At 42.5% G+C, this 12170-nt stretch overlaps 1 protein-coding gene across 2 annotated transcripts; it reads left to right on the forward strand.

Moving 5' to 3' along the window:
- Positions 1-2638: 2638 nt before the first annotated feature.
- On the forward strand, positions 2639-9430 carry dtd1 (D-aminoacyl-tRNA deacylase 1). Of its 2 annotated transcripts, XM_030782700.1 has the most exons (6): positions 2639-2693; positions 3172-3262; positions 3437-3670; positions 4823-4922; positions 6923-7086; positions 9398-9430. In XM_030782700.1, exons 1-5 carry the CDS (start codon positions 2651-2653, stop codon positions 7073-7075), a joined length of 621 nt encoding a protein of 206 aa, XP_030638560.1. In that variant the 5' UTR covers positions 2639-2650; the 3' UTR covers positions 7076-7086; positions 9398-9430. The 2 variants fall into 2 exon arrangements, with proteins under 2 accessions (XP_030638560.1, XP_030638559.1); XM_030782699.1 differs by lacking the exon at positions 9398-9430 and having other exon boundaries at positions 6923-7217.
- The last annotated feature ends 2740 nt before the right edge of the window (positions 9431-12170 follow it).

Consider the following 12170-nt stretch of genomic DNA (forward strand, 5'->3'; position numbering starts at 1 on the left):
CATTCAAATAAAAGCACAAACGTTTGCGATATTTGTGACCTGCATACCCAGCACGAGCGCTTGGCCGCACCACCGTTACAAGTGAATTGCTCTTTTCTGTATTGTTTTTTTTATGATCAAAAATGTATTACTATATCAGTATGTTCACAGATATAGCCTATCACTGAATGAAACCAGTTTTACTGGTCTATCCTTTTTTCATTAACTTGGTTGTTTTGCAAGGATGCAAATAATAAGTTGCATTTTAAAATAGCACAACCAATTTTATTTAATCATTTATTAAATGCTATATCATTTACCATTTTCTGGTATACTTCTTTTATGTATTCTTATATAAATATAAAAATATAATATAATAAATATGCATTTTTCAAATTATATCTTTATTTCATACATACACACACACACACACACACACACACACTATAACTATTCTATAACTATATGTAGGCTATACTTGTAGTTGCCACAACAGAGCAGATTGCTCGAACAGATTTTACACTAATTATCTTTTAAAAGCATTAAATAAAATCTGACTAAAGAAGCGGTGTCCTGTGTTATTTTGCACACTCAGGGAAGTTATCTTGCTTCACCAAGGAGTTCATCAGTATGCATAGCCTGCACACAGAACCTGTGGGTTATTCTCTCTCTCTCTCTCTCTCTCTCTCTCTCTCTCTTTATCTCTCTCTCTCTATCTCTCTCCCTCTCTAACTTTGCCCTATTTTCTCCTCAATTCGGGATGTTCAGCAACCCACACTCCCAGCTTCGTGTACGCTAACAAAAGAGGAACAATCTTTTCATGGCGATGTTGTTGATGTCTTCGGAACATCATGGTCTTACCTAACATGCAGTTTGGAGAACATGAATAGACCGAGGGGATGGGAACACGAACACACACACAAACACACACACACACACTTTGCATTTCGTAGAAGACCGATGGCTATTAAGAGCTTACATTTTTTTAATGATGGCTAACTTGCCCATTCGCATCAGTTAAACAGAATAATAAACATAAACACAGAGTCCATATGCCACTTGACTAACAACGACATGCAGTATACCAGTTCCTACGTTCACTCGTAATAAAAGAAGTCTATGCCTCGTAATGAAGCCAAGTTTGTCGGGGAGATATGAGGTACAGCCTAATCACCATACAAAATTAACAAATCTGCATACAGAATGAGTAAAAACCTTTTTTTCATGTTTTTGGTTTATCTAGTATTAAAGTAATTGCACAGCTTTATGGACTATGTGGTCTGTAAGACGCTTCGTCAAGAATTCGTTCACTGAATCTATGCTTTCAGGTGACCAATTGTAGCCTGCTTCTCTTGACAGTTTCTAGGAAGTGACGTACAAATTGTAATTTTGTCAAAATGGCGGCGTCCTTCTGCGTCTGAGACATTTGATCATTGTCAAACTATTAATATACGCTAACATAAAGGTTTTAAGCAGTATGGTGCTCGATTACATTAAATGGAACAAACGTGCATCTCTGCTGTATGCACTTGGTATGTGGACAATGTGTGGATCCTACGGGTATTATGCATACAAGCATCGGAACGACCCGGCAGGTAAGGTTTCATCACTGCACCGTTTGAAGTATTGACGAACTTAGCATTGAGCGTTAACTGCATTACGGAACAAATGAGCGGAATCACATCACAGACTGTTCCGGACCAGGATTATTTTAAAAAGCTGACTGGCACTGTGACTAGTATTGACTGCTCTCTCTCTTTCTCTCTCTCTCTCTCTCTCTCTCACTCACTCACTCTTTCTCTCTCTCTCATATCAAAGTGCCTAAACAGAAAGAAGAGGAGGAACTGAACCCCAATATGAAGAAATATGAGACAGCACATACGAGAACCATAATAGTCTACAAGGAGAATTTCGTGCCATATTCCACAAGGCTCATGAACTTTTTCAAATCCTTCAGTAACAACCCGGCTCCCGAAGAATTAACAAGTCAGACAGACGAAGAACAGAAGTGACTGCGCAACCAAACGCCTGACAACACAAACGATTTCCGTTTTTTCAGTACACTGTCTTCTGTCGCATAATTAACGCCTCATTTACTGAGAATTTCAAAGCTAATCTCACGGGCTGCTGGGAGTATTTATATGGCACTTTATAGTGTTGCTTGGAATAAAAGCAGTTTGCCTTGCGACTTCGGACAAAGGCGGTTCATATCAGTCGTCCATGATAATATCATGTGTTGTCTTGTCATTATATAATTTTGATATCATTGTCAGTTCTTTTCAGTTAAATAATAAAATTAAATTTCAAAGTTTTGCTCAAATGATTGTACCGAAGGCACTGATATCAGTGAAATTCACTGCTCGCGAATAAAGCGATATGTACTGCGTGCTGTTTCACCAAATAAACATTTGAGATTTTGGTTTTTAAAAAAAAGGTTCGTGTAGGACATTTGTAGAACAGCTGAAGTGCTGTATCCAAGTTTATATGTTGTGTTGCTGTAGTATAAAGATTTTTTTAAAAGTGGATTTATTTTTGTTAAATTTCAAGCACAATACCATTCAGTACACTAGAGGGCGACTACATCAAGGTACATTTTCCGAAGCACGAGATAGCCTGAGCATTACTGGGAAACCGGAAGATTTAAACCGAGTGAGTTCTGCAGAGCAAAACAATGAAGGCGATCATTCAAAGAGTCACTAAAGCAAGCGTGACAGGTACGTTGACACAACGGTTATGGCGGCGATTCATAAAATATTCCGTTCTTAAGAAACCATTTGCTTTTTCATTGAGCAACTGGGTCGCTCTTAAAGTGGCAGTTCATTGATCCTATGTGTAGCAAGCTAGTCGCTAGCTAACTTATTCCAAAAGACTACACACCTCAGGCCTTCTTTTGCTATGAAATAGTTATGTAAAGTCTGGAAGCTCAACCAGGCATTTAAGATCAACGATTCTGTCAAACTGGATAGCCACCTTAGAAGCGTGGGTACACGGTCGTCAGCGAATCTCGTGACAGTTGCCAAGAGGCGTTTGACGTGAACAGCCGCGAGCTGATGAAATAATCGAGCTGACCAGGTTCAACTACTACTTGTCATAAACTTACAAGTGACCTAAATATTAAACACTGTTAGGGTTACCTCAGACTGACTCTTTACAGTGTTTTGTGTGACAAACCTGTTACTTCTCTTTTTATAGTTGGAGAGGAACAGATAAGCTCCATCGGGCGAGGACTTTGTGTTTTACTCGGGATTTCTGTGGAAGACACACAGAAAGATGCTGAATACATGTGAGTAATAACATAATCTCAATACTCCTACTGTTTACCAATGAAAATATTTACATAAACTTTCTTAGATCGGTGTCGTGTTGTCAAAACCAAAGGAATATATGTATTAATTTTTACGCCTGTACTTCACTGACTCTTCTGGTGTCTTTTTCCGCGTGTGTGTGGTGGCGGCAGCGTGCGTAAAATCCTCAACCTGCGCGTGTTTGAAGATGAGAACGGGCGGGCGTGGAGCCGTAGTGTCATGGATAAGGAACTGGAAGTGTTGTGTGTCAGCCAGTTCACGTTACAGTGCATCCTCAAAGGCAATAAACCGGACTTCCACACCGCTATGCCTGCGGAAATGGCCCAGCCCTTCTATAACAGCATACTGGAGCAGATGAGGAATACCTACAAACCTGAGCTCATTAAAGGAAAGTACTGTCCATGTTACAGCTCAGATATACACACTTTCTTGTGGTCAGGTCAGGTTTAAACCACTTGGCAAACTGGAACATGACATTTTCATATTGAGGTATCCTCCCTAGCAAACAAACAAACAAAAACAATAGAAACAACATTGAATCTAAGCTTATCAAGGGGACAGACGCGTATTTTATTCATTCTTGCTCTGACGGTGTTTCTCAGACAGACTTACAATGAAACGGAAAAGTATAGATGCAGTTCTTATAATAATAATAATAATAATAATAATAAGTTTATTTAGAGCCCAGTATCACTATTTATAGTCTCAAAGGACTTTACATGTCTATAACAAAGTCAAATCAAAATTATATTATGCATAAGTTCGAGAAGATAGATAAGTCTTTTGTCTTCTCTATGCGTGGTCTCAGAATCACCAAATGGTAACCACTTTACTGGGAACACCAGTCAAGAACTATAACAGGTTCTAATGGAGTTACTATGGAAACCCTAGAAGCATAACAGCTCATAATAGCAGTTAAGGGTACTAGATCCTGGTAATGATACAACTGTAACCTCAGTATTGAAGAATGACGCCCTCTTAAAGGGTCACCATGGGAACTGTAGAAGTGAAATGTAACAGCTGATAATGGGGTTACCATAGGAACACTGTTTAGTGAAGAGAATCAGCTCATCTAAGGGTCACCCTGGGTACTGTAGAAGTTAAGAGTCACAGCTCATAATGAAATGACCACCGGAACCATAGGAACTGGAAACCATTGGAATCATAGCATGGGATGGATAACAGGTCACGACGGGGGGTTACCATGGGAACCCTAGCGCAGAGGGTAATGGGCTCACCATGGGAACCACAGCCTCACTCTTCAGTAGTATACTTCTAATCATTTTTGTAGTATAGACTCAGAAAAAGACACCATGGTGGTTTCAGTACAGCAGGCAGACTGGAGGGAAGACACAGGGTGAATGAGACTATGTCCACCTAATTAGTCTGTTCCCCCCATGCCTCCAGGGGAGATAGTAAGGCCTGGATCTCACCTGTCAAAACGGCCATGTGGGGCACATGGTTTTGCCTGAAGAAAAAAACCTGCTGGTCACTCTGCCTGTGTTTTAACTTGTCTCTCACCTTATGTGATCTACTGTAGATGGACAGTTTGGGGCGTATATGCAAGTCCACATTCAGAACGATGGACCGGTTACCATAGAGCTGGAGTCACCTTCGGCTCCCGCGGACCCTAAACAGGTACTATAACATCACGTTTATGACGCTTGACTGGGTCTATAAAGCACACGTACACACACACACACACACAGTTTTAAACTTATGATGCACATTGTAATTTTAATTTGTCCAAAAAAAGTCACAGGTCTTTGGAACCTGAGGAAAAAGGATTCTGTGTACACATTGTACAGGGAAAGAAAAGTCTACACAATTTTCTGTTTCATTCTGTGGTATTCACATTAAAATAGATTGGTTTCCACAACCAGAAGCGGTGAAAAAATCTCAATTGACGTTAAATGTAGGTTTTATTGAAATAAGCTGGGAGCATATTCTGTTGCTGTCACTGTAGAAGCCAAGATCTGTGATATCGGAGGAGGATAAGACATGAATGAACAAGTGGTCTGGTTTAGCCAGAGATCCATGTCATCCCTGCAGGAAAGAACCACGGTGTGCCGAACACATCCACGTTTTTAACTGTTATCTTATATCATCGCAAGCGGGAGACTTTTGATTTGCAGGATTGGTGGGGGAGGAGGAGGGGGGGCGCGAGGGTTGCCCGGAGTTTGGACCTACTCCGTTGCCGTGACGACAGTGCCGTCGCGCCAGTGATTCCGATCGCTCCGAACAATTTTAATTCGATATCATGAACTCCCGCCGGGTTTTTTTTCTTTTCTTTTCTTTTCTTTCTGCTTTTCTTTTCGCCCTCCCACTCATGAGTCAGAAAGAGAAACCGTGCTCTCGCCGAGACGTCGGCCTTTAACGGAGCCGTCACGACATTCTGGCACATTCTGTCCGTATTCCTCCCTCCAGCCTTCAAGCTCCTCTTTCCGCCTGTCACCTTTCAGTCCTGACTTGTGCAGGAATGCAGTTTTTCTGGAGCGTAAAGATAGCTGGTACGATCCAGCTGGGCCACAGAACACTTTTTTTTTTTTTTTTCTTTGTTTGTTTTGTTCTGGGGTTTTTGTTTTGTTTTTGTTTTTTTTTTCCTTTGGTAATGCTATAAGGGATGAACTAACAACAGCAGCCAAAACTAGACGTAAAATTCATCTGCACAGCAGGTCTTGGTTGTCAGGTTAAAACATCTTATGTCATAGTATCTAGTGGCGCTTTTAAAGATCGGGTACCCGCGGCCGGGCACTTGTCATTTTTTACCCTATTGCGGTCTTGGCAAAAGGCAGGAGTTTTTGACAGAGTTTGACTAGTAACAGTTCCTATCTGAAACACCTGTCTTCCCACCCCCCCCCCCCACCCCCTCCTTCAGCCTGTCTGGTGGATGCTTCACTACTTGGTCTGGGTCATGGTCAGCAAGAAATGTGCCTCTTTTTTTTTGAGTAACAGTCAGGGATGTTTTCAATATAGCGCCAAGTCCCACTGGTCCACTATCACCTCACGGCAAGAAGGTCCCGGGTTTGATTCTCGGACGGGCGGCCAGGGTCCTCTCTGAGTGGAGTTTGCATGCTCTGTGTGTATGTGCGTGGGTTTCCTCTGGGAAATGATACCACACCCTCCAGGAAACCCACAGCTGTTTCCTCCCACAGTCCAGAGACATGCAGGTCAGGCGAATTGGTGATACTAAATTGCCCTTAGGTGTGAATGCGTGCGTGAATGTGTTTGTCTGTGTGTCTGCCATGCGATGGACTGACGACCTGTCCAGGGGGGGTTCCCCGCCTTTTGCCCACTGAGCCCTGGGACAGGTTCCAGCACCCCCCGACAGCCCTAATTAGGATAAGCGGCTTAGAAAATGAATGAATGAATGAGTATTACGGCTCTCTGCATATCAGAGTGACACTTAACAATAATGTGTGTGTATGATACACATAAATGTATCATAATATCTTTGTCTCAAACTGTAATAGCATTGAGGCCCTAAAGTCATGAATATTGCCACTTTGATGTCATGCTGTCTGACCTTTCTGACCTTTGTAGTTGTGTGCGTGCATGCATGCGTGCGTGCATGCGTGCGTGTGTGTGTGTGTGTGTGTGTAAACATCAGCCGTTGACTCTCTGTCTTTCCACACGAGGTGGCTAAGCTGGAGAAACAGCAGCAGAGGAAAGAGAAGACGCGGCCGAAAGGGAACTCCGACTCAGGCAAAGACAAGGCCACCCAACGACCCAAGGACCCCAACGCCAGCAGCGGGGCGGAGGGCGACGTGTCGTCCGAGAGGGAACCTTAACGCTTTCTAAAGTACGTCCCAGAGGGAACCTTAACGCTCTCTAAAGTACGTCCCAGAGGGAACCTTAACGCTCTCTAAAGTACGTCCCAGAGGGAACCTTAACGCTCTCTAAAGTACGTCCCAGCTTTTCTCATGTGTTTTCTCTACGGACGTCCACGGCGCTCTCGCCCCTGAACGACAAATTTCCTATTACCGTCCAAGGTTCAGACCCATTAAAAACACTGGACAAGCATTCGGGTGAAGCAGTTTCACAGTTAATTGGCATTTTCGGCATTAATCCCAGCGCAACATATTTCTAGTAATGAGTGCGGACGTTTGGGTCGTATTCTAATCTGATATTAACTTGCCGGTGGATCTTCTGATGAAATATTTGCCCTGTTTCTAGAGCAAGCGCTGAGATTTACCTCTGGTATATGTAATGATACCACATTCATTATGTAAGAGTTACATAAGAATTAGATTTCCAAAACAACGTTTTAAATAAGCTGGGGAAATAGAAATGTTGAAAATGTTTGGGGCGGGGAGGTGGGGGGTGGGGGGGGAGGGGGGGGGGTTTAAATGAGACAGCATTAAAATAAATTCTCTCTGTATGTGTGTACTCTGAAAAACCCATCTAACTGTATAGTAACATATTATACGTGTCACTGGTTTTATGCATCTGATAACATGCACACAGCAGTTTCACCTGTATTAAATGAATTCAGATGGTGTTAAGTGTCCGACACTCATTCAGAGTGGAACTTGTACAAACACTCTCAGAGTCAATTTCACACTGACAGAATTCCTGTGTGCCGAGCCCTAGCACTGAGGTTTCAAATAGTTTCATATTATAGGACACTGTCTTTCATTATTGCTTCACTGTTTAGTATAAGTATTTGTCAATGATATTTTTTATATTATTACTTTAATTGTTTGTAAGATATACTTTATTTACTATATTTCTATACTTTATTTGTTAATTAAGTTTTATAAATGAGTATTCCAAGCCAAAACATGTCAAAAAGGATGTTTACATAAAACGAGTTCCAAACAACTTATCATAATGTCAAAACGGGTGATTTCCGTGGAGATCCTTGTAAAACCTGATTATAGTAATGAGAGGCTTTTCATTTTCACTTAACTGGAACCTGGAAAGTTACCCAGAAATATTACTGCAGACCCGAGGTCCAGGGGCGTGTCAGAGCTGCTGTGAGTAGTGCCAGGCTTTTCTGAGCCAGGGAATTGGTTTTGGTTTTGGTTTGACTGTTGTAAAGAATATGTTGTCAAGCGGAAAAGACTGTGCTAACACTATCAGATGTGTTCTGGCAGCTGTTAGATGCTTTCCGCTAAACATCTCATTCAGAGAACCACCTCTGTGGGGACCTTCAGTGACGGTTAGGCTCAGTCGCCGGGGATAAGCGCCCCTGCCCCCCCCCCCCCAAAAATCTCTCTTACTCTTCTGCCTCTCCCTTTTCTCCCTCTCTCTCTCTCTGTCTGTCTCTCCTCTCCTTTTCTCTCTCTGTCTTTCTCTCCCTTTCCTTTTCTGTCTGTCTGTTTGTTGGTCTCTCTCTCTCGCCCTTTCCCTCTTGCGCTCCCTCTCCCTCTCTCACACACACACACACACACACACACACTTGCCTCTGGCCTGATTCTGCTGTGGTTGTTGTAATCCCTGTGTTTTGGATTGAGCTTCTGTACAAATATGTTCTAAGACATCAGAGTACAGAAGAGATTACATAAGACCATTTTGTCGCGGGTGGGGGGAGGTGGGGGTGGGGGTTGGGGGGGGGCAGAGGAGGCGATGGAGGACTAGGGGATGGGAAAGAGAAGGACGCTGGCCTCAGTCCTAGCGTCCTCTCTCTCTCTCTTTTTTTTTTTTTTTTCCCTGAGAGACAATGGCTTCATGCTCCTTCTCTTTTCACGAGATTGTCTGTCTCAGAACAAATGCCGAATTTCTCAGAACCATTTCTGGGTTTTTGGGGGGGGGGGTTTTTTCAATTGTTTCCAGGGATTTTTATTAGGTTATTTATTGAATGAATAGATGCAATAGATCAGTGACCTTTGTACCAGTATTTTTGTAATGCAGTCAGATGGGACCAGCTGGACAGTCTGTCTCTGTGCTCACACTCCCCCATTTAGCTAAAATATATAAAGCTTCTATAAAGCTGTGAAAAAAAGCAAAAAAAAAAAAACATATAGAAAACCTACCACTGGACCAAAATACAGAACCAACATGTAGAAAACTAATGACTACACCAGCTTGCCACTATCAAACTAGTCTCCCTCTCTCTCTCTCCCTCTCTCCCTCTCTCTCTCTCTCCTCCTCTCATTTTTCATGTTCAGGAGGACACTGTCAGGACAGGTCTGTCCCTCCGGCCTCCGGAGGAGTGCTGACATCTTCAGGGACTTTATACGTGTCGTACTGGGCTGAACCTGTAGCCACTCTCACCCAACAGACCATCACACGAGCCGATCTCCAGTTCAGAGCAGACCTCCACCAGAAGACTGAGACGGTCAGAGCAGAGGACCCGGAAGGAACCCGCGACAGGAGACCTACGCCCCTCTCCACCGTTTTCTTTTCTTTTTCTTTCTCTCTTTTTTTTTTTTTTTTTTTTTGACTTAATCCATAGTGATGGACTGTGTTCATGATATATTTATTATCTGAGTTTGTCTACTGTCAGATCTGTATGAATATAAACGTAAAGGTGATTTTAATGAAAAATTAAAGTTACAGTTCTTGAATGTGTGAAGTTTAAGAGAGATTTTTAGCATGTTACACACACACACACACACAAAAAAAGTGTGTTTTTGTATGCGTGTGTGTTTGTGTGTGCGTGTGTGTGTAAAAAGGTGATACTGTGCTTGCAGTTGTGTGTGTTTTTTTGTTTGGAGGCCTGATTTCTTTTCCCTTTTTTTTTTAAGTATTTATGCCCAAAGATACTGAGCACCTTTTTCAAACGTGTGTGGTTCTGCAGAACTTTTTTCGCTGAGGGGTGGTCGTTTACTTCCATGTTTTACAAAAGTATATTTGAATGCTTTGTTCCAGACTTACTCAGTAAACTAATGTCAGAATGTTCTTTCGGAACCGCTTAACCGCTTCCAGCCGAACCGCCAGTCAAATTTGTCTTTATTTAACGTGTATGGTGTCAAGGGGTGTACACAGTGTCCCATCCTTTTATATTGTATCTATTTCTCTCTCTCTCTCTCTGTCTCTGGTTTCTGATGTGAACTGGTGTCTGCCGGGCGGGGTGTCGTTTTAGCATAGCAATGTGGGTGAAATTCCATGCATTCTGCTTCAGTGTGGCTTTCACAATCTGAGAGGCTGAGACTGTCTCTTTGTGGCTTTATCTCCAATCTCATGAATGTGGCCTTAGCCAAACCCACTGGCTATGGAAAAACAATTTAACTGGATTTAATTTGTGTACCCCCCCCACCCCCACCCTCGAACACCACCCCCCTCCCTCCTTCACTCTCTTTACTCACACACACACTCACACACACACACACTCACAGCTCCCTTTGGTGTGCATTAGTGACTTTGGGAATTTTCTGCATTTTAAAGCAGTTTTTGATTCCACGCTCGGGGTTCAGGGCTCTTCTACGGACTTTCTATCATGTTTCCCTCCAAGAGATTATATTCTAAAACTTCAACAGAGACTCATGGAAATTGATATAAACTGTTTTCTAAAATCTTTTCACCCTTTGACTGCACATAAAACAGAATCAATCAAAGTTTAGTCAGCTTTACAGTCTGGAAACGTCATGGCTTTTACTTTAACTCTAATAACTGTTAAACAACCGTTTAGCAAGCCTGCATATTATAAAATGTGAAATACGTTTAGTGTAGTGGATATAGAACATGCTGTAGGGGCATTGCCTTTGTGGCTCCGTGCACGAAGTATGTTTTAATCCTCTGTCGTTGGATATTACGATTACATTTATTTGACATTGCTGAACGTCACATAAACCCTTGAATGTACTGAGAGAGGAAATGTCGAATTATGCCGTAAGAAAGACCACTTTAAGCTGTAACGAGATTTCGGTCAGTTGTTGTGGTCAGCGTTGTAAATTGCTGGTCTGTCTGATGCTCAGCCTTTCTGAGGTGAAGAAAAATGTTTAGGCAGCGCCCGCGAGCGTTTTCAATTGTGATACGAAACGGAATTGACCGTTTAAATGATAAATTCTCACTAACATGAAGTCCTTACGAATTCGTTGGACATATTTAATGGAATTCATGAAATTTAAAGAGAAAAAAATCAAAACATATAAACACTTATGTAATTCAGCAATCAGAATCCAATCACCACGCGACTTTCTTTCTCGGAAGAGGGCAGTCACAGACATGCATTTGCGCGTCTCTGAAATGATATGTCTCACAGATGCAATTTCAATATCATTACTGCAGGACACTGGGGGGGGGGGGGGGGGGGGTACATACTCCCTCCGACCGGTTCCCGCTTTCTCTCAAATCACTACACTACGCCGACTTGTGTTCTTATCAGGGGGCACCTCTTGCATGCACGAAGCAGCCCGTGCGCAACACACCACTCGAATTACATTCTGAATGAAAAAGGGGATGAGGCACTTGTACACAACCAACTCGTTTACAACCGTGTAGCGACTCAGTACCGGTTTGTCAAGCACTGCTTCAGTTTTGTCTGAACTCCACATAACCCGCTTTAGTGGTCCGCATGGACACTCTCGCTGCCATTGGTAAAGTATCGGTTGTAGCCCAGTCGAAATATCGACCCCATCAAATGACTATGACACAGAGGAATATCAAAACGAGGAAGAAAAAACGAAAGGAACTTCTCTTGGTGCAACTATGCTTTGTGGGAGGGACACTACTTTTGGTCTCTGCGCTTTCCTATTTTGCCCGGAATCCAGGTAAGTATGCAATATCATATTTTTTATTCGAAGAGTACACCACGTCTGCAGTCAAATCTCTCCGAATACTTATTGCACATACTGTAGGCTACAACCCTACTGGAAGAAACTCCTTTTCCCTTCATGAAACTAAGTCATGGCTCACTGTTTCAATTGGATTAGGTAATTAACTGTAATTACCATCGGATCTTTCGATTGCTTTGTAGCCTGAAGTGATTCGATAGTTCGA

This window comes from Chanos chanos, chromosome 8, assembly GCF_902362185.1.
Source record: "Chanos chanos chromosome 8, fChaCha1.1, whole genome shotgun sequence".
Taxonomy (NCBI): domain Eukaryota; kingdom Metazoa; phylum Chordata; class Actinopteri; order Gonorynchiformes; family Chanidae; genus Chanos; species Chanos chanos.